The sequence below is a fragment of the Heloderma suspectum genome, chromosome 2 (genome assembly GCF_057233095.1).
Source record: "Heloderma suspectum isolate Gila_16-S chromosome 2, 16-S_ref, whole genome shotgun sequence".
NCBI classification, from domain to species: domain Eukaryota; kingdom Metazoa; phylum Chordata; class Lepidosauria; order Squamata; family Helodermatidae; genus Heloderma; species Heloderma suspectum.
The window spans coordinates 364657215-364684667 of NC_139459.1; the positions used below are offsets into that span (position 1 = coordinate 364657215).

The following is a 27453-nucleotide window of genomic DNA, read 5'->3' on the forward strand; positions in this document are numbered from 1 at the left end:
AGCACCAGTCTTCCCAAACCAGACCCCTTCCAGGTATTTTGGACAGCACCTCCCAGGACTCCTGCCCGTTGGCTATGCTGGCCGGGACAGCTGGGAGTTGAAGGCCAAACATGTGGGGAGCCCCCAGTTGGAGAGGGTTGAGATAATGCGCCAGGTGGCCTCAATCCCCCTCCAATGACAAATCTTGATAAAAGAGTTAAGAGCAGAGACATCACACTGACAACAAAGGTCGGCATAGTTAAAGCAGTGGTATTCCCCGTAGTAATCTATGGCTGTGAGAGCTGGACCATAGGGAAGGCTGAGAGAAGAAAGATAGTCGCTTTTGAACTGTGGTGCTGGAGGAAAATTCTGAGAGTGCCTTGGACTGCAAGAAGGTCAAACCAGTCCACGCTCCAGGAAATAAAGCCAGACTGCTCACTTGTTGAGTCGTTAAGGCGTGTCCGACTCTTCGTGACCCCATGGACCAGAGCACGCCAGGCCTTCCTGTCCTGCGCTCTCTCCCGGAGTGTGCTCAAGTTCATATTCATTGCATCAGTGATGCTATCTAGCCATCTCATCCTCTGCCATCCCCTTCTCCTTTTGCCTTCAATCTTTCCCAGCATCAGGATCTTTTCCAGGGAGTTTTCTCTTCGCATTTTGTTGTTGTTCAGTCGTTCAGTCGTGTCCGACTCTTCGTGACCCCATGGACCATAGCACGCCAGGCCTTCCTGTCCTGCGCACTCTCCCGGAGTGTGCTCAGGTTCATATTCATTGCATCGGTGATGCTATCTAGCCATGTCATCCTCTGCCGTCCCCTTCTCCTTTTGCCTTCAGTCTTTCCCAGCATCAGGGTCTTTTCCAGAGAGTTTTCTCTTCGCATTAGGTGGCCAAAATATTTGAGCTTCAGTATCTGTCCTTCCAATGAGCACTCAGGGTTGATTTCCTTTAGGATTGACTGATTTGACCTCCTTGCAGTCCAAGGGACTCGTAAGAGTCTTCTCCAGCACCACAGTTCGAAAGCATCAATTCTTCGGCGCTCAGCCTTCCTTATAGTCCAGCTCTCACAGCCATACATTACTACTGGGAAAACCATAGCTTTGATTAGATGGACCTTTGTTGGCAAGGTGATGTCTCTGCTTCTTACTAGGCTGTCTAGGTTTGCCATAGCTTGCCTCCCAAGGAGCAAGCGTCTTTTAATTTCATGGCTACAGTCACCGTCTGCGGTGATCTTGGAGCCCAAGAAAGTAAAATCTGTCACTGCTTCCATTTCTTCCCCTTCTATATGCCAGGAAGTGATAGGGCCAGATGCCATGATCTTCGTTTTTTTAATGTTGAGTTTCAAACCAGCTTTTGCACTCTCCTCTTTCACCCTCAACAAGAGGCTCTCTTGATCCTCTTCACTTTCTGCCATTAGGGTGGTATCGTCTGCATATCGGAGGTTGTTGATAATTCTCCCGGCAATCTTAATTCCGACCTCTGATTCATCCAACCCGGCATTTCTCATGATGTACTCTGCATATAAGTTAAATAAGCAGGGTGACAATATGCAGCCTTGTCGTACTCCTTTCCCAATTTTGAACCACTCGGTTGTTCCATGTCCGGTTCTTACTGTTGCTTCTTGAACCTCGTACAGGTTTCTCAGGAGACAGGTAAGATGGTCTGGTACTCCCATCACTTTAAGAATTTGCCACAGTTTGTTGTGATCCACACAATCAAAGGCTTTGGCGTAGTCAATGAAGCAGAAATAGACGTTTTTCTGGAATTCTCTTGCTTTCTCCATGATGCAGCGAATGTTGGCGATTTGATCTCTAGTTCCTCTGCCTCTTCGAAACCCAGCTTGTCGGTTCGCATACTGCTGAAGCCTAGCTTGTAGGATTTTGAGCACCACCTTGCTGGCATGTGAAATGAGCGCAATTGTGCGGTAGTTTGAACACTCTTTGGCGTTGCCCTTCTTTGGAATTGGAATGTAAACTGACCTTTTCCAGTCTTGCGGCCATTGCTGAGTGTTCCAAATTTGTTGGCATATTGAATGCAGCACTTTAACAGCATCATCTTTTAGGATTTTAAATAGCTCAGCTGGAATACTGTCGTCTCCGCTAGCTTTGTTGTTACTAATGCTTCCTAAGGCCCACTTGACTTCACTCTCGAGGATGTCCGGCTCAAGTTCAGTGACCGCACTATCATGGCTATCAAGGACATTACTATCATGGCTATCAAGGACATTAAGATCTTTCCTGTATAGTTCTTCTGTGTATTCTTTCCACCTCTTCTTAATCTCATCTGCTTCTGTGAGGTCCCTGCCTTCTTTGTCCTTTATCATGCCCGTCTTTGCACTAAACGTTCCCTTGAGATCTCCAATTTTCTTGAAGAGATCTCTAGTCTTTCCCATTCTATTGTTTTCCTCGATTTCCTTGCATTGTTCATTTAAGAAGGCCTTCTTGTCTCTCCTTGCTATTCTCTGGAACTCTGCATTCAGTTGGATATATCTTCCCCTTTCTCCCTTGCTTTTTGCTTCCCTTCTTTCCTCAGCTACTTGTAAAGCCTCATCAGACAGCCACTTGGCTTTCTTGCATTTCTTTTTCTTTGGGATGGATTTCGTTGCTGCCTCCTGAACAATGTTACGGACCTCCGTCCATAGTTCCTCAGGCACTCTGTCTATCAGGTCTAATCCCTGAAATCTATTCCTCACCTCCACTGTATATTCATCAGGGATATGATTTAGGTCATACCTGAATGGTTTAGTGGTTTTCCCTACATTCTTCAATTTCAGCCGAAATTTTGCAAGAAGCAGCTCATGATCTGAGCCACAGTCAGCTCCAGGTCTTGTTTTGACTGACTGTATGGAGCTTCTCCATCTTTGGCTGCAAAGGACATAATCAATCTGATTTCAATATTGACCATCTGGTGATGTCCATGTGTAGAGTCGTCTCTTGTGCTGTTGGAAAAGAGTGTTTGCTATGATCAGCGTGTTGTCTTGGCAAAACTCTATTAGCTTTTGTCCTGCTTCATTTTGTACACCAAGGCCATGCCTGCCTGTTATCCCGGTGATTTCTTGACTTCCTACTTTAGCATTCCACTCCCCTATGATGAAGAGGACATCTTTTTTTGGTGTTAGTTCTAGAAGGTGTTGTAGGTCTTCATAGAACCAATCAACCTCAGCTTCTTCGGCATCAGTGGTTGGAGCATAGACTTGAATTACTGTGATGTTGAATGGTTTGCCTTGGATTCGTACTGAGATCATCTGTTGTTTTTAAGATTGTACCCCAGTACTGCTTTTCCCACCCTTTTGTTGACTATGAGTGCTACTCCATTTCTTCTAAGGGATTCTTGCCCACAATAGTAGATATGATGGTCACCTGAATTAAATTCGCCCATTCCTGTCCATTTTAGTTCGCTGATTCCCAAGATGTCGATGTTCAATCTTGCCATCTCATGTTTGACCACCTCCAGCTTACCTTGATTCATTGATCTAACATTCCAGGTTCCTAAACAATATTGTTCTTTACAGTATCGGATTTTCTTTTCACCACCAGACACATCCACAGCTGAGTGTCCTTTCGGGTTTGGCCCAGCCGCTTCACTCTTTCTGGCGCTACTTGGAAATACCCTCTGCTCTTCCCCAGTAGTATATTGGACACCTGACCTGAGGGGCTCATCTTCCGGCGTCATATCTTTTAGCCTTGTGATACGTTCCATGGGGTTTTCTTGGCAAGAATACTGGAGTGGGTTGCCATTTCCTTCTCCAGTGGACCACATTTTGTCAGAACTCTCTGCCATGACCTGTCCGTCTTGGGTGGCCCTGCACGGCATAGCTTATGGCTTCACTGAGTTACGCAAGCCCCTTCGCCACAACAAGGCAGTGATCCATGAAGGGGCTCTTCGCATTAGGTGACCAAAATATTTGAGCTTCAGCTTCAGTATCTGTCCTTCCAACCGCTCACTTGAGGGGATGTTATTAAAGGCAAAACTGAAGTACTTTGGCCACATAATGAGAAGACAGGATACCCTGGAGAAGATGCTGATGCTAGGGAAAGTGGAAGGCAAAAGGAAGAGGGGCCGACCAAGGGCAAGATGGATGGATGATATTCTGGAGGTGACGGACTCGACCTTGGGGGAGCTGCGGGACAGGAAGCTCTGGCATGGGCTGGTCCATGACGTCATGAAGAGTTCGAAGCGACTGAGCAAATAAACAGTTGTTTTGTGTTAGGAATCTTCGGTGCAGCACAGGGAAGTCCAACACAGTCACAGTGGACATCAAAACAGGAATTCGCTACAAGAAGACCTAGTGATGGCCAGCAGTTTGGAAAGCTTTAAAAGGGCCTTTTAAACAAAGTAGACACATTCCTGTAGGATAAGGCTATCAATGGCTACTAGTCCTGATGGCTATATGCTACTTCCAGTATCCGAGGCGGTATGCCTGTGTACACCAGTTGCTGGGGAACATGGGCAGAACGCTGCTATTGCACTCGTGTCCTGCTTGCGGTTTTCCTATTGGGGAAGCTGGTCAGCCACTGTGTGAACAGATTGCTGGACCAGGTGGAGCCTTGGTCTGATCCTGCTGGGCTCTTCGTATGGTCTTAACCATTCCATGGAGAGGGAAAGGAAGATCTTTAGAAAGGTAGATTTTGCTAGATTTGGACCACTTATGGATCATGAAACTGAGAAACCTTAATCGACAATGAAGGGCAGGCAGCTGCAGAGTGTGAAGAACTCATCGGTTGGGTTTATTTCTTTCTTACATTTATATGCCACCCTTCAACCAGGTTGGTTTTAAAGTCGGTCTACGACTCATAAAAACAACCAGTGAAACACAGGCGGACTATGAAACAGAGCATTAACTTTCAATGCCTGGGAAGACATACCTGGTTTCGCCAGGCGCCCGAAAGATAGCCGAGTTGGCCCCACTGTCCTTGGAGAAGAGCGTTGCATAGTTGTGCTGTTGCCCCCCAAACCCCTCATCCTCCGTGATGTCAGCCTCACCTCAGATGGGAGAGGCACAGGGAGAAGGGCCTCCACAGGAAGGGCAAAGGAGCAGGCAGGCACATATCCGAGTGTTAGAAGGAACACTCCTTCTTGGGAGTGTTCCTTCTTGGAGTTGGAAGGAACGGCAGGCACATATCCGAGTGTTAGCTCCGTAAGGGGCCTGCACATTTCTTGTTAGCTCCAGTTTCCCACTGCTTGAAATCTCACTTGCAAGCTTATTTGACTTACAGCTAATAAACGTGTTGAAAAGAAAAATATGCTGTTTTATATGGTATTTTCTCAGCTTTATAAATACCTGGAAGGCTTTTCCAAAAGCTCAAAGTGGTTAGACTTAAATATCCGATTAGGAAAACGCACACACAGAGTGCCCTTTGGTTACAAACCAGTTGACTGGACCCTCTAAAGCAGGGGTCCCCAATCTTTTTGGGCCTGTGGGCACATTTGGGAATTTGAGAAGCTGGTGTGGGCACCACCACAAAATGCTGAATTAGGGGATCACTGCTTTGGCGTCTACCTGTCGCATCTGTGAATCCTAGGGTGCGCCTTATTCAGCAAAGTTTGTTTTCTTTCTATTGGACACTGCAACATCTCTTTAAAAAGTGATTGTCTAATTCGGCTGATTGCTAGCATTGCAATAAAGCTAATGCTGCTTTGAAACATATATTTTGGCAATGTCCAGTGGTGGTATCTTTTTTTGGGGGGGGGGATTATTACAGAGAAAAATGTTTTATGGGACAGTCTTTAATATTCACTGTTGTACACACTTTTAAAAATTATTTACCTGCTTCATGGAAATTAACAAATGGGCAGCGTAAATGGATTCGCTGCACTCTTTTAACCGCTCAGAGACTGATATGACAACACTGGAAGGATAAACACTCGCCTCCTATAATGCGATGGTCTGAGGACCTTACAACACTTTCAATACTGGAACGGGTAGCATACAGAAGCCACCTTCAAATGGATACGTATTTGGATATTTGCTCCACTCTTGTTGAGCTCATGTAGAATTGCTCGAAAGTTGTATGCATTTCATACAAATCCAGGTATGTCTATTTAAACATGGACAAAACAATCAAAAATACAAATAAAAACGTGGGTGCCGCAGGCGCTGCGTTGAGGACTGCTGCCCTATAGTGGTGATTATTAACATTTCCAGCAGAGTTTACAGGGCCAATATCCCCAAGCACTTCCCTGGCCAGATTTATCATATTTCCAAACAGGAAAATGCACCGTTAATGATTCACTGAAATTAATAAGCCGTGTACCTGGCCCGTTTTCTCACCCCCATTGCATTTTCTCATGATGCACACTGAGCCTGCTTGCTCAGAACTGGACCAAGGGAGAGAGCCCAGGGCGAGTAGCCAAATGGGCTCAGTGGGATTCAGGGAGATCCGGGAAAAGGAGATGCTTCCGGGCACAGTGGATTGAAGCTCGAGCAGGAGCTGCTGCCCATGCTCCCAGCAGTCTCTTCCTGCTTCTGTTGCTATGGGAGCCTGGAGCCAAACAGCGCGGCCTGCCTGGAGCTTCAGTGGCCTCAGGAAACATGAAAGGTCAGGAGGGACAGAGGAGATATTCAAGACAAAGAGCAAACGAAGAAGCAGCCATCATCATATACATTAAAAGCATTACTGCACCAAGCAGACGAGAAGACTGAGGGAGATCAGATACCGCTCTTCAAGTACGTGCAGGACACAAAATAATGGACTCAAGTTATGTGGGGGAAACTATATGGAACCAAAAGGGAATGAGAACCACCTCCACCCAAAGGACGAGGCTGATGGTCATTGTATTGGAAATCACACTTTATTACCCGGACATGTATACACGGCTAGCCTGCAAAGGAACTACAATTTCGGAACAGGTTTCATGGGGTTTTCAAGAAAAAGAAAGTACATAGTAAAAATATGAAGAGAAAGAGCTTCGCCAATTTAAAGCTTTCGTATGTTATCTATATCCAATCACATTAGGGTTGGGGGTGCTCACGTATGCATCAGTGCTCCCTAACCGTGAATATCCCCCTTAACACAGCTGGGGCACAATGATCTGCAAATTCCTCCTGCCAGGCAAACCCTTATCTCAGTAGGGAATGGGTTTTTGCCTACCCATTGCCCATGAGATAGGATTTGGAGGCCGCTTTCTCTGTGTGCAGGAATGTTTATTCTACCCTCTCACCCAGTTCTTTGTGTTTTGTTTTTCTCAGCTACTCCGTTACAATATTCTGTATTTTTCCCTCTTGGAGACTTTGGTTCAGGCCTGATACTTTGCGGGCGCCTCGGCATAGGACCACTCAAGACACTGTGGAAGATGCTGGCTCCAACTGAAGCCCATTGCTCATCGTCAGCCATGATGACAGAAGTGTCTGACACATTTTGCGCATTAATATAGCTGATCCTTTCTGGGAATTGCTGCCATGTGCGCGTCGTATTGAGATTTGACTGGTTACCTGTAATCTATTCCAATTAATTATCTGCTCTCTCCAAGGTTAGAATCTTTGAAAATGAAGAGGTGTGCTCCACCTCAAGATCTTTCCACATTTCAGTAATTGTGTATTGATGCCACCCAATATGAGTTCTTCCCACCTCAGAGCACTGCAGTGCTTCTCCTGTGTGGATTCTGTCATGTGTTTTAAAGTGGGTGTTACAACTGAAGCTCTTTCCACACTGAGAGAATTTATGGGGCTTCTCCTTCTATGATGGCATAGATGGCATTTAAACTTTCTTTAATCACTGAAGCTCTTTCCACACTAGCAGCATTTATAGGGCTTCTCCCCTGTGTGAATTAGTTGATGTTTTTTAAGGCTTCCAATAACACTGAAACTCTTTCTGCACTCAGAGCATTGGTAGGGCTTCTCCCCTGTGTGAATAATTTGATGTCTTCTAAGGTTTCCAATAACACAGAAAGTCTTTCCACACTCAGAGCATTTCAATGGTTTCTCCCCAGTGTGGATTCTTTGATGCTGTTTGTATTGTGCATGCCAACTGAACCTCTTTCCACACACAGAGCAATTATAGGGCTTCTCCCCTGTGTGAATTCTTTGGTGCTGTTTAAGGCTGTTGCTATCACTGAAACTCCTTCCACACTCTAAGCATTGATAGGGCTTCTCCCCTGTGTGAATTCTTTGATGTCTTTTAAGGTTTCCAATAGCAATGAAACTCTTTCCGCACTCAGAGCATTTATAGTGCTTCTCCCCTGTGTGAATTCTTTGGTGCTGTTTAAGGCTTCCAATAACACTGAAACTCTTTCCGCACTCAGAGCAGTTATAGGGCTTCTCACCCGTGTGAATTCTTTGATGTCTTTTAAGGTTTCCAATAACACTGAAACTCTTTCCACACTCAGAGCATTTATACGGTTTCTCCCCAGTGTGGATTCTTTGATGCTGTTTATATTGTGCATGCCAACTGAACCTCTTTCCACACACAGAGCAATTATAGGGCTTCTCCCCTGTGTGAATTCTTTGATGTCTTTTAAGGTGTCCAAGAACACAGAAACTCTTTCCGCACTCAGAGCATTTATACGGTTTCTCCCCTGTGTGAATTCTTTGGTGCTGTTTAAGGCTGTTGCTATCACTGAAACTCCTTCCACACGCTAAGCATTGATAGGGCTTCTCCCCTGTGTGAATTCTTTGATGTCTTTTAAGGTTTCCAATAGCAATGAAACTCTTTCCGCACTCAGAGCATTTATAGTGCTTCTCCCCTGTGTGAATTAGTTGATGTTTTTTAAGGCTTCCAATAATACTGAAACTCCTTCCACACTCTAAGCATTGATAGGGCTTCTCCCCTGTGTGAATTCTTTGATGTCTTTTAAGGTTTCCAATATCACTGAAACTCTTTCCACACTCAGAGCATTTATAGTGCTTCTCCCCTGTGTGAATTAATTGATGTTTTTTAAGGTTTCCAATAAGGCAGAAACTCTTTCCACACTCAGAGCATTTAAATGGTTTCTCCCCAGTGTGGATTCTTTGATGCTGTTTATATTGTGCACGCCGACTGAACCTCTTTCCACACACAGAACAATTATAGGGCTTCTCCCCTGTGTGAATTCTTTGGTGCTCTTTAAGGGTGTTGCTAGCACTGAAACTCCTTCCACACTCTAAGCACTGACAGGGCTTCTCCCCTGTGTGAATTCTTTGATGTCTTTTAAGGCTTCCAATAACACTGAAACTCTTTCCGCACTCAGAGCATTTATAGTGCTTCTCCCCTGTGTGAATCATTTGATGTCTTTTAAGGTTTCCAATAACACTGAAACTCTTTCCACACTCACGGCATTTATAGTGCTTCTCCCCTGTGTGAATCATTTGATGTCTTTTAAGGTTTCCAATAACACTGAAACTCTTTCCGCACTCAGAGCATTTAAATGGTTTCTCCCCAGTGTGGATTCTTTGATGCTCTTTATATTGTGTATGCCAACTGAACCTCTTTCCACACACAGAGCAATTATAGGGCTTCTCCCCTGTATGAATTCTCTGGTGCTCTTTAAGGATGTTGCGAGCACTGAAACTTCTTCCACACTCTAAGCACTGACAGGGCTTCTCCCCTGTGTGAATTCTTTGATGTCTCTTAAGGTTTCCAATATCACTGAAGCTCTTTCCGCACTCAGAGCATTTATAGGGCTTCTCCCCTGTATGAATTCTTTGATGTCTTTTCAAGCCTCCGATATCAATGAAATTCTTTCCACAGAGTGAGCATTTATACGGCTTCTCCCCTGTGTGAACCCTCTGATGACTTTTAAGGTGTGTTCTCTGACTGAACCTCTTTCCGCACTCAGAGCATTTATAGGGCTTCTCCCCAGTGTGGATTCTTTTGTGGTGTTTAAGGATGTTGCTAGCAGTGAAACGCCTTCCACACTCTAAGCATTGATAGGGCTTCTCCCCTGTGTGAACTCTTCGATGACTTTTAAGGTATGTGCTCCGACTGAAGCTCTTTCCACATTCATAGCATTTGTAAGACTTCTCTCCAGTGTGGATTTTTCGATGCCCGCTAAGGTGTGTGTTCTGATAGAAGCTCTTTCCGCACTCAGAGCATTTATACGGCTTCTCCCATGTGGGAATTATTTCATGCTCTTTAGGTCTTCTGCTGTCACTGAATTTTTTTCTGCACTCAGCGCATTCTGAGGTCTTCTTGCCTGTGTGGTTTCTTTGATGCACTTTAAAGATATTTCTAGAACTGAAATTCTTTCCACCCTCTGAGCATTGATAGGACTCCTCATTTGTGCAAGCTCTCTGATGTCTCTCTGATGTACTCTGACTGAAACCCTTTCCCCATTCATGGTTCCCCCACTCATCACCTGAAAAAATAAAACAAGAAATCTGATCAGGGAGGAACAGATCCTCAAGCAGCTAACAAACTGGATTCAATGAATGAATTTAGACTAAATCAGGGGAAAATGCTTCTTGGGGAGGCAGATCCTTGCAAAGATATGAAATAGCTTCTGATGGTCAGTAGAACCGAGAACCAGAGTGGTGTACGGAGCTTTAGATGCTTTGCATGCTTGCGGGTCCAAGAGACTTTGTCAAAACCATTATACCATAAGACACAAAAGGTTTGACTCTCTGGACCTCTCACGAAAGTTGTGGCATCTCCAAAACTGCCAGGCTTACGCAGATCTGCTGGTTTGAGGTTGGCCCCGTTTGAAGCAGCCGGACTGGATATTTTAAGATGCAGGAAGGTGATATCTACTCAACGGTATCAATTTCATCCATGCACCTTATGGCATAATTCACAGTCCCGTTCTGGGAGGGGTCACAATGTGGGTCTGCGCCAACCAAATCAGTCAGATTGGACAGGCTGAAATTATACACACTTTTCCCCAGCCCATGCTGCTTGTTTCTTCCAAGAATCTTTATTTCATTTCTATACCACCCAATAGCCAAAGCTCTCTGGGCAGTTCACAAAAATTAAACCCAAAAAGTGCAGGGGAAAACAATATAAAATATAAAAGCATTAAACCCACAATGTAACAGTACACCCAGAATAAAACCAAAATCTTACAATGGAATTAGTGGCCACGAAAGGGGGTTGTGTGTGTGCGTGGGGGGGGAGCTTCCACCCCCTACATGCCCTGGACATTGCGCATACGTCTGGCAGTTTTGAAGATGCCACCACTTTTGTAAGGTGTCCAGATAGCCAAACCTTTTGTACCTTATAGTTCAAGTATTCTGACACAGGTTCTAGGAATATAAAACAGAAGAAGATAACTCTGCTGGATCAGACCAAGAGCCCACCTAGTCCAGTATTCTGTCCAAGGAAACAGAAGGAGGTGAGCATCCAAAGTAGATCACAAAGAAGAGAAACAGGTTCTCAGGATGCAAGACTGAGTTTATTACAGGAAGCCCAACGTGTTTCACCCTTCCCCCCCTTATATTAGGCCTTCTTCAGGGGGCAAAGAAAAAAGTCTGTAGAATCTTTTCAGCAAAAGTTGACACGGGAGACAATCTTTTGCTGAAAGACTTCTGCAGACTTTTTTCTTTACCCCCTGAGGAAGGCCTAAACTAAGGGGAAAAAAGGCCGAAATGCATTGGGCTTCTTATAATAAACTCAATCTTGCATCCTGAGAACCTGTTTCTCTTCTTTGTGATCAGCATTCTGTTCACACAGTGGCCAACTGGTTGCCTGTGGGAAGCCCACATGCTGGATGTAAGTGCAACAACACACTCCCACTCATGTCCCACTCCCAGCAGCTGGCACACGTAGCGATACTGCTCCTCATACTGGAAGTAGGTCACTCATTCAGTCCCTGGCATCTCCAAACAACTGCACACTAATAGCAGAGCTGGGACAATCAGCTCCTCCACCTGCGAAGTTGCAGAGCCATTCCTCCCAGCACTCCCAGCTATAACAAGCAATTTGGGATTTCAAACCAGCTTGCCTGAATCCCCGCCCCCGCCCCCTGCCCAGCATAAAGGTCAAAGGAAGGATGGCAACAGCGTGTAAGTGTCCTCGCTGATAGATAGTTATTGTGATTTTATTGTACAGCATCACCATTAGGCATGGTGCTATACAGAGTAGAAGAGATCAGGGCCCTGCTCCACGGAGCTTATGACCTAAAATTCTTCGCAAGGGAAGCCACCCGGGAAGCAGTGGCTGGGGTAGAGAGAGAAGCAATATGGGTTTTTTTTCAGTGGCAGGTGCTGAGGCCCAAGGGCTGAGTTACAGTAAAGAGGTATGGGATACAGGGGGCTGCGCCAAGGCTTCAGAGAAAAGGTGGCTTTTTGGAAGGGTGTGGAAGAAAGAGAGGAGAGACAAAGCAAGTCTTCATACAGCATGGGGCAAGATGATGGCCACGGGTGGATATGGCTTTAAAAGGGGATTAGAGAAATTCAGAGAGAACCAGGCTGTCAATGGCTACAAGTCATGATGGGTATATTATTCTGCCCCCAGGACCAGAGATAGCAGGCCTTTCAATACCTGCTGCTGGGAAAGAACGGCAGGTGAGACTACTGAACTCATGTCCTGCTTTTGTGCTTCTAACAAGCAGCTTGCTGGCCACTTTGGGAAATAGGATGCTGGACTGGAGAGGCCTCTGGTCTGATCTAGCAGGGCTCTTTTGTTGTAAGTAGCACATGGACCCAGCTTCACATGGGCTGGAGCCGCCCTTAGTTTGATGCAGCGAAGTCTTCAAGCGAACTTATGCAGCTTGAGGACAAGTTATGCCTGCCCTGGCCCCTAGGCACAGCCCCTGCCATTGTGGCCCCCATAACCCCTTGGGGGAGGGGTCTGTCCACTTCATTCCCCTGAAGGGGGGGCTGCCGAGAAGAGGGCAGCCATCTCAGTCATTCCCTCAGACTACTTCCTCCTGGCTTCAAACTGTATCAACTGCAAAACCCTCTCCTTGTTAAGGAAGTCGGCATGTAGTAACTGAATGTGGTACTGCAGGCTTCAACCTCCCAGAGACATTTCATTACAATTACTGCATTTTAAAAAACAAATAAGCCTGCGGTGTACACTCGTAAGGTCCCCTTCGTCTGCATGCCAAGTTGCAGGTAGCTTCGGGTGTTTAGGTTTCACTGTCTTGGAGGACATACAATCAAACATTTCCATTGAAGTAGTAAATCTTTAAAATTTTTGATAGGCTGCCATTTTGTTTCAAGATGGAGGTCAAAATTTTCACTCTGCTTCAAACCATCCCAGATAGAGGTACAACAAATCCTGAACGTTTCATAAGAATCGGATGTACAGTTTTTGAGTCTATCGAGAACATACGAACAAACATTTCCATTATAAAAATAAAATAATAATTAATATAAGAAGATAAGGCAAAGAGAGATATAAGAAGATAAAATATGAAAAGACAAGGCAAAGGTCTGATCAAGCAGGGCTCATTACCCAGAGAGGCCAGGTTCCTGCAGGTCTCCTCCATGACTTCCCTGTGTAGAGCCCTCTGGCCTGGATCCAGCAGGGCCCACTCCTCCTCCGTGAAATGCACAGCCACGTCCTCAAAGGTCACAAGACCCTGTAAGAAGAAGAAACGTTTCCTCCTAGCAGATAATGTAAACATTAAAAAAAAAACCCAATAAAGGCGAGGTTGGAGATTGTCCTGCAGGATCCAAAACAGAATAAATGGTGCCCTTTCGGGACAGCTTGCAGAGAAGGAAAGGGAAGGAGGCCGCATCTTTGAGGCCCAAGGGGTATGTAGGGCACGGAGGCACCCGGGCGCTCTGCTTCCCGTCTCCCCTCAATGGTCCTTCTCATACCTGTTCTGGCTTCACGAGGGCTGTTGCCACTTGACCACAAAGGGAAGGCAGCCCAGAAGGAGCCCACAGAGTCATTTCACTGGCTCTGAGTGACGTTCCCTTTCCTGTGAGGAAGACAATGAAGGTGGGAAGATAGTTTATACTTCACAAGCAAAGTTCCATAGTTATCCCCTACTTTGGGGCATAATGTAAGGTTGCTGGTTTAGACTCGTGTCAAGTCTTCACCTCTGGAAACACAACTCCTCTTTCCATCCGCTACAGAGGCTAGAGAGAAGTGTCCCCTCCCTATAGAGGCTCAAGGAGAACATAAAAAGCATCCTGCGGATTGCCAGCATATACAAGAGGAGGAAGAAATAGGCCCCTCTAAGCCTTACCCAGGGAGGTGGCACCTCCGTCACCCTTCTGCACAATCCCCCTGCACAGCGGCCTTCGCGTGGGGCCCCACGGAGCATTCTCTGCCTGAGGAAAATCCGCGGCTGCTTTGGCCAACGCCCCCTGCACCTGGAGTGAGGAGCCCAGGAAAGGAAGGGGGAAGAAGGATTAGGAGAGAAAAGAAGCAGGGCAGCCAAGGCCAGCAACAGCATTTCTCCATCTGCTTGAACTCATCCCTGACATGAGAGGAGCACTAGAACAAGACATGTCAAGCTCCTCCCTAAAGCCAGCCCGAAAAAGGGACACTCGCGGATGAAGAGAATTTCCTCCTCCCCTGGAAACTTGTTTTCATTAATCAACTCAATTTATACCACACCTGTCTACCCCAAAATGGTGCTCAGAGTGGCTAACAATAACAAGACCCCAAAATTAAAAGAAAAACTGAAGTGAAACCATCATAAAAACAAGCACATTAAAGAGCCACCTCAAAAACACAACACTAAAAGAAATCACAACAGCAGCCAATCTGACAGACCAGCTGACATGCCAAAGGCCTGCTTGAATGAAAACGTATTTGCCACCAGGCAGAAGGACAGCCGAAAGGGGGCCAGCCTAGCCTCCCTTGGCCAGGGGATTTAGAGCTGGGAGCAGCCACCAAAAGGGCCCTCTCTTGCATCTCCACCAAATGGGCCTCCGATGTTGGAGGGACCGAGAGAAGTACTTGACAAGCCCCTTCAAGTGAAGCAGTTTGGGTGCATATGAACGCTACTCCTGTTCTGCTGGAGGGACAGTAGCGATGGATAAAATGGGATCCCCCCCCCCTTCCCTGGACCTTTGAAAGCCCCTTCAGGGTTCTTGTGATCCCACAAGAGGGCCGCTCCACACAAAAACCTAGGGAGAGCCACGCTGGAGCAGACCAAGGGTCCATCTAGTCCAGCATTCTATTCACACAGTGGCCAACCAGCTGTTGACTGGGAACCCACGAGCAGCACAAGAGTGCAGCAGCACCCTCCTGCCCATGTTCCCCAGGAACTGAACTCAACCCTGGTATGAGAAGAGGGCTAGAACAGGGCATCTCAAGCTTCCTCCTGAAGCCAATTGAGAAAGAAGCTCAGAGATGCAACTGCCCCCCTTCCTTGGAACTTCGCAAGCCCCCTAAGGTTTCTTGTGATCCCCAAAGGAGGGCTTGCTTCAGTGAGAACCACTGCCCTATTGAGGGATAAGGGGCAGTTTGGACATCCTTTTCTTGGATGACACCCAGAGATAGGCTCTTGGTGGGGATTTTTGGGATATACATTCTCAGCCCCTCAAAGCACTCAGGATGAAACCCTCTCACCTCCTCCTCTTCCTGCTTTATGTCCTCTGCCTGGCTCAGGAGGAAACCTTGGGAACCAAGGATGTTCTTCTGCACTGCTTTTTCCCAGAATTCCCCACTGCTCCCAGCCTCACGGTCCTCCTGGTCTCTTCCTGCTTCAGGGCCTGCTGAAACGTGATCCCCCATCTTCACTCTGTGCCCGAAGAAAGCCTCAAACTGGGCTGAGGGACAGCTTTGCTCTGCAGCCATTTTCTTTCTCGAAGGAAGGACTGCTCAAACGTGTGCAGCCATTAAGCCCTGAACAGCCAGCAACGTATCACGTGTCACAACGATTACCTTCTCGAGGCTGGAAGATATTTTACAAGAAAGCAGATGCTGCATAAACAGCAAGCAGCCCTTCTCTCTGTTGGAAAGGATAAGCTGCACCAGGGGTGAACAACTTGAGAGCTCCAGATGTTTCAGCCTACAATTCCCATCAGCCCTAGTTCACATCAGCCACATGTTGCCGCTAACCCAAAGCCCACCCCCATATCCTTTTTCTTTATCTTCTCCTTCAACCAGCTGTACAAATATAGACCAGTCTAAAACAAGATTCGCAGGACAAGGCTTGAGTTTTGCCCCCAGGAATAGACGGTCAAGATCTCCTGAACTAGCAGAGGAGGAAATCAGCTTCCGCGATGCAGAAACCAGAAACAAAGCCAACTCCCCTGGCATGCATGTCCACCCACATTAACCCTCCACTGCACCCCTTGGACTCATCCCAATGCACCGTGCACTCATCAGATACTTCCCACAGAGGCCTCTGTTGCTGTTCCAGGCAGGGAAAATGAAAAGCTAATTTCCCATGGAGATGGACAGGGGAGGAAGGGATTTTTCTTTCTCCCCGAAGGGTTTTTTGAAATTCCATCTCTCTCTGTTTAGTCCTTAGATTGTCTCTCACCAGATAGTGTGGTGGTAGTGGTGGTGGGGATACCCCTTTAAATGTTGCCCTGCAAAAAAGAATGAACATCTGGCCCATGAAGGTGCTTACGCTCAAACTTTTGTCCCAGATTTGCCACTCAGGACTTTTCTCTCTCTTTTCTCCACCAATGCCCTGTGTGGTCACTGGTGACCCCTGACCTCCCAGACCTTTTCCTGATGACCTTTGTCAAAGCATCTGCCTGTCCCAAATGGCCTCCACATACTCCTAAGTTCTCCTCAATGTGCCCCACCCCACCCAGTAACAATTTTCATTTATTATTTATTTATTATTACATTTATATCCCATCCTTCTTCCTTTTGCACAGAACCCAAGGCAGCTCACATGGTCCTCCTCCTCCTCTCCATTTTATTCTCACAACAACCTTGTGAGGTAGGTTAGGCTGAGAGTCAGTGACTGGCCCAAAGTCACCCAGTGAGCTTCATGCCTGAGTGGGAACTAGAACCCAGATCTCCCAAGTCCCAGTCTAGCACTGTAACCACTACACCACACTGGCTAGCAAGCTCTGCTCAGGTTAGTTAATGCCTGATCTGTTTCCTCTTGTTGGATCTGAGGAATATACCAGATTAGACAGGAGGGGGGTGGGTGAGGCAGATGGCAGGAGAGCTGAGGCAGATGGGCCATGTGCAAGAGCAGAAAATAAGAGTCAAGGGAGATGGCTTAACCCAGAGAAGGGAAGATTAAGGGGAGACATGATAGCAGCCTTCAAATACCTGAAAGGCTGTCATGCAGAAGTTGGAGCAGACTTGCTCTCTCTTGCTCCAGGGGCCAGGACTAGAACCAAGGGGTGGAAATTGCAGGGAGCAGATTTCAGCTTAATGTTAGGAGTAACTTCCTAACAGTGAGGGCTGTTGGGCAGTAGAATAGACTACCTTGGGAGGAGATGGGTTTTCATCCGCTGGAGGTATTTAAGCACAGCCCGGCCTGCATCGAACTCTATGACTGTATGACGAAAAGAGAAATAAAGAGCCAGAAAGAAGGAAGAGAGGATGGATGGCGAGGGAGGAAAAGAAGGGGAAGCAACAGGAAGAGGGTTGCAAGAGATGACGAAAGAGGAAAAAGTAAGAAACAGCCAGAAAGGGGTGAGGTGGGGGAGGGGACAGAAAGGAAAGCTTCTAGAAAGCGAAATGGCGGGGGCGGGGAGGAATGGAGGTGGCAGCCAGGTTCCCCCAGGGCTCTTTTTTTCTCCCCACACCTGCCCTCTACACACGCCGCCCCAGGTTTGAGCATAGGCTGAGACTCTTGATACTGGGCGGGGTGGGTAGGGGGGGCAGGGAAGCAATGGATCCTGTGGCAAGGCTGCTGGTCCTGGATCCTGCTGCTTTCTATGGAGATCCAGTGGGTGCCCCGTAGGGATCTCTCCGTCACGCCTCTCAAGAAACCTGGGTCGTTGACTTGATTAATCCCCTGCCCCACCCCCAATCCTTTAAAAGCTTGCCCAGAGAGAGAGGCGACTGGGCTGGGTCTGAGTGCAAGTTCTGCCCTTCCGCCTTCCTTTGCAAACGGGGGGGGGGATTTAGCCCCCTGAGGTACTCACCGGGCCAGCTCCCACCGTGCAAAGGAGCACCCACCCCCCAGGAGCAAGGGGCGCTCCTGGGCCAGGAGCCCCCTCGGGGTGGATGGATCGAAAGCGCCGTGACCGTACGTCCGTCTTTCTCCCTCCACGCTCTCCAACGAGGCCACGGGGTCATCTGCGGAGCGCCGGGAAGGGGCGCCGAGCGGGAGTTTTTGGCCAATGGGAAAAAAGCGCCCTTGCTTCCATCAACGGTTGCTGGGCAGGAAAGAGAAAGGGAGACAATGAGTTGGGGGCGGCGGGCGGAAGAGCCCGGGTCGAGTCTGTTCTGCAGCCAGACTCAGAAAGAGTGTTTTGCTGCTGCAGCCCCTGAAATAATGGCGCAGCTCCTGGGGCAGAAGCTTCGGGGTGGTCCGGAGAGTCGGCTGCATCGTCCGCCCATTGCATCTTTGATGGGATTCCTCCTCGGGGGTTCTTCGCCCCCCTCCTCCACTTTGGGAGAGGGCAAAATAAGAACATAAGAACAGCCATGCTGGATCAGACCCAGGGTAAAATCCAGCGTAAGTCCTACTTGGAGTAGACCCTTTGAAATGAATAGGGCTTAAGTTAGTCATGACTAACTTCAGTCCCAGTCATTTCAGTGGGTCCGCTCGAAGTAGGATTTATGTTGGATTTTGCCCCAAGGGTCCATCTAGCCCAGCATTCTGTTCACACAGCAGCCAACCAGCTCCCCGGAGAAACCCACAAGCCAGGACACGAGTGCAATAGCCCCCTCCTGCTCATGTTCCCCAGCAACTGGCACATAGAGGCATACTGGCTCTGGTACTGGAGGTAGCACATAGCGATCAGGACTGATGGCCACTAATAGCCTTCTCGTCCATGAATTTGCCCAAGCCCCTTTTAAAGCCATCCAAAGTGGCGGCCATCACTGCGTCTTGTGGAATAAATGGGAGGGGGATGCGTGGCTGCATTGCTTTTTCATTGCACTTTGAATGACAGCCAAACGCAATTCTCTTTCTTCCATTCTTCAAGGATACTTCCAAGGGCAGGCTTCCCACCTGGCTGCTGTCCAAGGTAACATTTATTGATGAATGATATTTAGGATTTCACTTAGTGTCATCCCTGTACCAGAATCCAGATGTGCTGCTTACCTGGACGGCTCCCTAGGTACAGTCCTCCTCCGTCCACTATCTACTATTTTTATTATTTAGCATATTTATATCCTACCTACTGTCAGGGCCAGAAATATTGGAGCCGGGATAACTGTTTTGGCAGTTGGCCTCTGTACACCACCACACTAAAGTTGAAAGGAAGCACACCCAGATAGGAGCGAAGCCAGGACTTCCAGCTGTAATTCGAGGGGTTTGACAAAAGTGGGGCACTAACCATTCAGGAAGTACAGCCAGTGGCATACACACACACCCATCATTGGTGGCTCATAAGTAATGGAATGAATGGCTGACAAGCAGCTGCATGGCCAGGGGTGGCCTGTTTCCTGGGTGCTCCATGACCAATCAAGCAGATAAAAGGCCTGGAGGTGGTTCTGAGTGTTACATTTGCATTTGGCAGCTGTTCACTGGAACTCCCAACATGAGGTCCAAAGAGGTGTCCATGCGAGTGAAGGAGGCCATCATTAGGCTGAGGAAACAAAATAAACCCATCAGAGAGATGGCAAAAACAGTGGGAATGGCCAACACAACAGTTTGGAACATCCTGAAAAAGAAAGAATTAACTGGCAAGCTCAGCAACAGCAAAAGGCCTGGAATACCACAGAAGACAACTAAAGTGGATGACCGCAGAATTCTGCTCATGGTGAAGAGGAACCCTTTCACAACATCTAGCCAGGTCAAGAACGCTCTTGAGGAGGAAGGCATGTCATTGTCAACATCTGCAGTCAAGAGACAGCTTTTTGAATGTAAATACGGAGGCGTCACAACAAGGTGCAAACCACTGGTAATGCTCAAGAACAGACAGGCCAGATTAGGCTTTGCCAGCAAACACCTAAAAAAGCCTGCCCAGTTCTGGAATAAGATACTTTGGACTGATGAAACCAAGATTAACTTGTACAGAATGATGGGAAGAGAAAAGTTTGGAGAAGGAAAGGAACAGCTCATGATCCAAAGCATACCACATCATCTGTCAAACATGGTGGAGGCAGTGTTATGGCATGGGCATATATGGCTGCCAATGAAACCGGGTCACTGGTGTTTATTGATGACCTGACTGCTGATAACAGAAGCAGGATGAATTCTGAAGTGTATAGGGCTATACTTTCTGCTCGGATTCAGCCGAATGCTGCCACACTGATAGGACGCCGCTTCATATTGCAGATGGATAATGACCCAAAACATACAGCAAAAGCTACCCAAGAGTTTCTCAAGGCAAAGAAGTGGGAAGTTCTTCAACGGCCAGGTCAGTCACCTGATCTCAACCCAATAGAGCATGCTTTTCACTTCCTGAAGACAAGACTGAAGGCAGAAAGACCCACAAACAAGCAGCAGCTGAAGGCAGCTGCAGTAAAGGCCTGGCAAAGCATCTCGAGGGAGGAAACTCAGCATTGGGTCATGTCCATGGGTTCCAGACTTCAGGCAGTCATTGACTGCAAAGGATTTTCATCCGGGTATTAAAGGCGATCCTTAAGTTTGAAATGATGTTGGTTTGTTCCATTACTTATGAGCCACCAATGATGGGTGTGTGTGTATGCCACTGGCTGTCCTTCCTGAATGGTTAGTGCCCCACTTTTGTCAAACCCCCTGAATTACAGTTGAAAGTCCTGACTTTGCTCCCATCTGGGTGTGCTTCCTTTCGACTTCAATGTGGTGCTGTACAGAGGCCAACTGCCAAAACAGTTCCCCATGCTCCAATATTTCTGGCCCTGACTGTATATAACAAGTTCAAGACAGCATATACAGTTCTCTTCCTCTAGGCACAGGCATACCTTTCATTTTTCCAGATCTTTTTAAATTATCATTTCCCCTGGCTTTTCAGTCTTATAGCACAATCCTAGGCATAGTTAGACAGAAAAAAAAGTTCCACAAGTCCCAGCATTCCCCAGCTAGTCATGCTGGCTGGGGAATGCTGGGAGAAGACTTTTTTTTTTCTGTCTGTCTAAACATGCATAAACATGCCCCTTCATGGATCACTGCCGTGTTGTGGCGAAGGGGCTTGCGTAACTCAGTGAAGCCATAAGCTATGCCGTGCAGGGCCACCCAAGACGGACAGGTCATGGCAGAGAGTTCTGACAAAATGTGGTCCACTGGAGAAGGAAATGGCAACCCACTCCAGTATTCTTGCCAAGAAAACCCCATGGAACGTATCACAAGGCTAAAAGATATGATGCTGGAAGATGAGCCCCTCAGGTCGGAAGGTGTCCAATATGCTACTGGGGAAGAGCAGAGGGTATTTCCAAGTAGCGCCAGAAAGAGTGAAGCGGCTGGGCCAAACCCGAAAGGACACTCAGCTGTGGATGTGTCTGGTGGTGAAAAGAAAATCCGATGCTGTAAAGAACAATATTGTTTAGGAACCTGGAATGTCAGATCAATGAATCAAGGTAAGCTGGAGGTGGTCAAACATGAGATGGCAAGATTGAACATCGACATCTTGGGAATCAGCGAACTAAAATGGACAGGCATGGGCGAATTTAATTCAGGTGACCATCATATCTACTATTGTGGGCAAGAATCCCTTAGAAGAAATGGAGTAGCACTCATAGTCAACAAAAGGGTGGGAAAAGCAGTACTGGGGTACAATCTTAAAAATGATAGAATGATCTCAGTACGAATCCAAGGCAAACCATTCAACATCACAGTAATTCAAGTCTATGCCCCAACCACTGAGGCCGAAGAAGCTGAGGTTGATCGGTTCTATGAAGACCTACAACACCTTCTAGAACTAACACCAAAAAAAGATGTCCTCTTCATTATAGGGGATTGGAATGCTAAAGTAGGAAGTCAAGAAATCACTGGGATAACAGGCAGGCATGGCCTTGGTGTAAAAATGAAGCAGGACAAAAGCTAATAGAGCTTTGCCAAGAGAACATGCTGATCATAGCAAACACTCTTTTCCAACAGCACAAGAGGCGACTCTACACATGGACATCACCAGATGGTCAATATCGAAATCAGATTGATTATGTCCTTTGCAGCCAAAGATGGAGAAGCTCCATACAGTCAGTCAAAACAAGACCTGGAGCTGACTGTGGCTCAGATCATGAGCTGCTTCTTGCAAAATTTCGGCTGAAATTGAAGAACGTCGGGAAAACCACTAAACCATTCAGGTATGACCTAAATCATATCCCTGATGAATATACAGTGGAGGTGAGGAATAGATTTCAGGGATTAGACCTGATAGACAGAGTGCCTGAGGAACTATAGATGGAGGTCCGTAACATTGTTCAGGAGGCAGCAACGAAATCCATCCCAAAGAAAAAGAAATGCAAGAAAGCAAAGTGACTGTCTGATGAGACTTTACAAGTAGCTCACGAAAGAAGGGAAGCGAAAAGCAAGGGAGAAAGGGGAAGATATACCCAACTGAATGCAGAGTTCCAGAGAATAGCAAGGAGAGACAAGAAGGCCTTCTTAAATGAACAATGCAAAGAAATCGAGGAAAACAACAGAATGGGAAAGACTAGAGATCTCTTCAAGAAAATTGGAGATCTCAAGGGAACGTTTTGTGCAAAGACGGGCATGATAAAGGACAAAGAAGGCAGGGACCTAACAGAAGCAGATGAGATTAAGAAGAGGTGGCAAGAATACACAGAAGAACTATACAGGAAAGATCTGAATGTCCCTGATAGCCATGATAGTGCGGTCACTGAACTTGAGCCGGACATCCTAGAGAGTGAAGTCAAATGGGCCTTAGGAAGCATTAGTAACAACAAAGCTAGCGGAGATGACAGTATTCCAGCCGAGTTATTTAAAATCCTAAAAGATGATGCTGTTAAAGTGCTGCATTCAATATGCCAACAAATCTGGAACACTCAACAGTGGCCACAAGACTGGAAAAGGTCAGTTTACATTCCAATTCCAAAGAAGGGCAACGCCAAAGAGTGTTCAAACTACCGCACAATTGCGCTCATTTCACATGCCAGCAAGGTGATGCTCAAAATCCTACAAGCTAGGCTTCAGCAGTATGCGAACCGAGAACTACCGGAAGTACAAGCTGGGTTTCGAAGAGGCAAAGGAACTAGAGATCAAATCGCCAACATTCGCTGCATCATGGAGAAAGCAAGAGAATTCCAGAAAAACGTCTATTTCTGCTTCATTGACTACGCTAAAGCCTTTGATTGTGTGGATCACAACAAACTGTGGCAAATTCTGAAAGTGATGGGAGTACCAGACCACCTTACCTGTCTCCTGAGAAACCTGTACGAGGGTCAAGAAGCAACAGTAAGAACCAGACATGGAACAACCGATTGGTTCAAAATTGGGAAAGGAGTACGACAAGGCTGCATATTGTCACCCTGCTTATTTAACTTATATGCAGAGTACATCATGAGAAATGCCGGGTTGGATGAATCAGAGGTCGGAATTAAGATTGCCGGGAGAATTATCAACAACCTCCGATATGCAGACGATACCACCCTAATGGCAGAAAGCGAAGAGGATCTCAAGAGCCTCTTGTTGAGGGTGAAAGAGGAGAGTGCAAAAGCTGGTTTGAAACTCAACATTAAAAAAACGAAGATCATGGCATCTGGCCCCATCACTTCCTGGCATATAGAAGGGGAAGAAATGGAAGCAGTGACAGATTTTACTTTCTTGGGCTCCAAGATCACCGCAGACGGTGACTGTAGCCATGAAATTAAAAGACGCTTGCTCCTTGGGAGGAAAGCTATGGCCAACCTAGACAGCACAGTAAGAAGCAGAGACATCACCTTGCCGACAAAGGTCCGTCTAATCAAAGCTATGGTTTTCCCAGTAGTAATGTATGGCTGTGAGAGCTGGACTATAAGGAAGGCTGAGTGCCGAAGAATTGATGCTTTCGAACTGTGGTGCTGGAGAAGACTCTTACGAGTCCCCTGGACTGCAAGGAGGTCAAATCAGTCCATCCTAAAGGAAATCAACCCTGAGTGCTCATTGGAAGGACAGATAATGAAGCTGAAGCTCCAATATTTTGGCCACCTAATGCGAAGAGAAAACTCCCTGGAAAAGACCCTGATGCTGGGAAAGACTGAAGGCAAAAGGAGAAGGGGACGGCAGAGGATGAGATGGCTAGATAGCATCACGGATGCAATGAATATGAACTTGAGCACGCTCCGGGAGAGAGCGCAGGACAGGAAGGCCTGGCGTGCTCTGGTCCATGGGGTCACGAAGAGTCGGACACGACTGAACGACTGAACAACAACAACAACAACAACAAAACATGCATAGGATTGCACCCTTAAAATATTTTAGCCCTTTTAAAACTATTTGTACCAACGCTATCTCCTTTTGTTGATTTTATTCTGTTATACACTTTGTTTTCATTTTCTTTTTAAAACTGTCCTGTAAAGCACCCAAAAAACCATTGGTGTAAATAAATAGCCACAAAATTCTCAAGTGGCCTCCCATCCAGGAACTGACCAGCCCCCACAGGACTGAGCCTGGAGTGCCTTCAGACCAGTACTCAACCATTTATTTGTTGTTTACATTTCTACACCGCCACATAGCCAGAACTCTCTGGGCAGTTCACAACATGTATCCATCTCTCTCCCCCTGCACCCTCCATTTATTCTTCCTGCCATGAGAAACGTGTCAGCTACAGCCATGAACTCCTTGCAAGTTTGCCTTCAAGACAAAGTCACACATTATACGGTCATTATAGGGATTAACCTTGCATGGGAAAATCTCTAATATTTATTTACTGATGTACATGTCCTCTTAAATTATCTACCTGCTTCTTGGAAGTTAACGCACAGTCAGCACAAATGGATTCTCGGTGCCAGAGCTGGCCCTACCATTATTTCATTTATTTTTATTTATTTGGAACATTTGTATACCACTCCATATCTATTACAGATTTCGGAGTGGTGAACATAAGAGGTACAATAGTAAACAACATAAACGATTAAAACATCATATTAAAATTATTAAAAACAGAATGCCAATAAAAAACCGTGGCTGGTCATTTAAGGAATGCTTCCTGGATAGCCTTGTAGGCCCCTTCCAACCCTACTATTCTACAATATGATAAGAATTGTTTTCAGGAGGCACCGGAAGCAACACAGTGTTGGCGCCTGCCTGACCTCCAGGGGCAGAGAGTTCCAAAGAAAGGGGGCCACCACATTGAAGGCTCTTCTCTGGGTGGATTCCAGTTGGACCATAGGTCCATGTGGAACCACCATAGAGTGAGGCAGTCGCCTCACGTGGCAGATGCTGGGGGCTGCAGCAAGGCACTGGAAGAGAGAACTGAATGCCTAGTGGCCTGCCCTAGGCCCTCTAAGCTAACCTGCTGCCTTCAAATGCAGTGGAGGATGCTGTTCCATTTTCAGTATTGAGGAAACAGTCCAGTCAGCTTTTGTACATGGAATAAGAGAGAGCGCCATCTTGTTCTTTGCCTCAGGCAGCAAAATGTCTTGGGCCAGCCCTGTTCCACACACTTTTGACAGATAAAAGACTGATACTACAACACTGGAAGGATAAACTCTCACCTCCTATAATGCAATGGATTGAGGACCTAACAATGCTATCAACATTTGAATGGGTGGTATATCCAAATGGATACATATGAATATTTGGTCTGCTTTTGTTGAAGCTTGTGTATAATTCTTAGAAAGCTGCATGATGGATAGAAAGACTAAGAGATTATTTTAAATATACATATTTTGAGCTAAACATTTTGGCTTCCGCAGCGGGAGCTGAAACATTTTGCTCAAAATATAATTTTTAAAATACTCTGTTGTTGGTGTTTCTGTCCTTCTTATATATTTTACCTTAAGACTGGCTGCATCCACGTTGGATCCAGAATCTCCTTCTTGCTTTGCGGTTGTGCCGCTTTACACCCCCCCTCCATACATTTCATATGCATGCATTAAAATTGAGAGATTGCAGTCTATGTGGGTACATTTTCCCCTTTTCTCTTTTTTGTTTGTTTTGTTGACATTTTACAGTAAAAAATTAATTACATAAAAAAAGACAGACTCACGCGTGGTCCCCCTTTAGCTCCCTTTCTCTTTCCTGCCCAGCAACCGGTGATGGAGAACGGGACGCCTTTTCCTCATTGGCCGAATATTCCCGCTCAGCATTCCAGGACGGACGTCCCAGCGCTCTGCAGGCGAGGGGACGGCCGCGAGGGGGGAGCGCCGCGGGGAGCGACTCGGGGATCTTCCGAGCCATTCATCCCGAGAGGGCTTCTGCCCCACGGGGCGCCTCTTGCTCCGGGGACGGGGGCGCCCTTCTGCTGGGAGGGAGCTGCCTTGGTGAGTACTTCCGGGGCCTAAACTTTAAAGTAATTCCCCCGTTTGCAAGGGTGGGGGCAGAATTTGCACTCAGACCCCGCCAAATTGCCTGCCTGTAAAAAGACCCTTTGGGCAATGCACTGGGGGGACAAGGGAGCATGCAAACATGAGGAGGGCGCAGATTAATTTTGAAAGGCGTGTCTGAGAACCCTACATTGGATCGCCCTGGAGCAGCATTTCTCAAACTGGTGGGGGCCACCAGTGGGGCTCAGTCCACTTCCAGGTGGCCCTCAGGGCTGCAGCCCAGCCATTTGCTCATCCCCTGCCTGCCTGCTGGCAACACCAGCAGCTCCCAGGCATGCGCAGTGTGAAGGCACACCTGGGAAGAGGAGTTGGTTAGGGAGCCGACAGAGACAATGGATGAACAGCGAAGTGTCTTGTGGCACCTTAAATTTTTATTATTATTATTATTACTATTATTAACATTTATATACCACGGAAGCATCTTCAGCTTAGAAATGGGGATGAGCACCACCCCCTAGAGTAACCTATGGCTGGGAGAACTGGACCATAAGAAAGGCTGAGTGAAGGAAGATAGATGCTTTTGAACCGTGGTGCTGGAGGAAAATTCTGAGAGTGCCTTGGACTGCAAGAAGATCAAAGCAGTCCATACTCCAGGAAATAAAGCCAGACTGCTCACTTGAGGGAAGGATATTAAGGGCAAAACTGAGGTACTTTGGCCACATAATGAGAAGACAGGACACCCCAGAGAAGATGCTGATGCTAGGGAAAGTGGAAGGCAAAACGAAGAGCGGCCGACCAAGGGCAGGATGGATGGATAATATTCTGGAGGTGATGGGCTCGACTTTGGGGGAGCTGGGGGTGGCGACAGCCGACAGGAAGCTCTGGCGTGGGCTGGTCCATGAAGTCACGAAGAGTCGGAAGCAACTGACCGAATAAATAACAACCACCCCCTAGAGTCGGACACGACTGGTTGGGGACACCTTTACCCTTTTTTATATACCACCTTATTTGCTAAAAAGCCATCAAGGCAGTGTGCAGCAATCTGAAATAACAAAACCGTAACACAATAAGAAGAAAGGGTTGGATCCAGATTAAAGCTGGATTTGCGCTGGCAGAAGTGGACCTCCCGTCTGCTCCTTCCCACTGCAGCCCCTCCAGCTCCCTGCAAATACTACATGGAGAGTAAGCAGACCTTGCTGACTAGGGTGGGAGGGTCATCCCA

General features: G+C 46.9%; 2 protein-coding genes across 3 annotated transcripts in view; one reads left to right on the forward strand and one right to left on the reverse strand.

Moving 5' to 3' along the window:
- Nucleotides 1–7665: 7665 nt before the first annotated feature.
- Nucleotides 7666–26214, reverse strand: LOC146355756 (uncharacterized). 2 transcript variants are annotated; one of them, XM_084830661.1, is made up of 7 exons: nt 25955–26214; nt 17858–18091; nt 15363–15687; nt 14029–14155; nt 13655–13758; nt 13287–13413; nt 7666–10248 (listed from the first exon to the last, which is right to left on the reverse strand). In XM_084830661.1, the coding sequence occupies exons 3-7, from the start codon at nt 15588–15590 to the stop codon at nt 7709–7711; spliced, it is 3126 nt and encodes a 1041-aa protein (XP_084686787.1). In that variant the 5' UTR covers nt 15591–15687; nt 17858–18091; nt 25955–26214; the 3' UTR covers nt 7666–7708. The 2 variants fall into 2 exon arrangements, with proteins under 2 accessions (XP_084686787.1, XP_084686788.1); XM_084830662.1 differs by lacking the exons at nt 17858–18091; nt 25955–26214 and having other exon boundaries at nt 15363–15741.
- LOC146355757 (uncharacterized) overlaps nt 26036–27453 on the forward strand; it is a 61039-nt gene continuing 59621 nt past the window's right edge. Inside the window, 1 exon segment of the mRNA XM_084829969.1 lies at nt 26036–26228. The gene's annotated coding sequence lies outside the window, so the exon portion shown is untranslated.

Bases quoted from the DNA above. Each gene is read 5' to 3' on its own strand.
- LOC146355756 (XM_084830661.1), bottom strand. From the start codon at position 15,590: ATGGCTGCAGAGCAAAGCTGTCCCTCAGCCCAGTTTGAGGCTTTCTTC. The intron at 13,759-14,028 runs GTAAGGCTTAGA...TCTTCCTCACAG, and splicing joins CGGAGGTGCCACCTCCCTGG to GAAAGGGAACGTCACTCAGA. The intron at 13,414-13,654 runs GTATGAGAAGGA...TTCTTCTTACAG, and splicing joins CCCTCGTGAAGCCAGAACAG to GGTCTTGTGACCTTTGAGGA.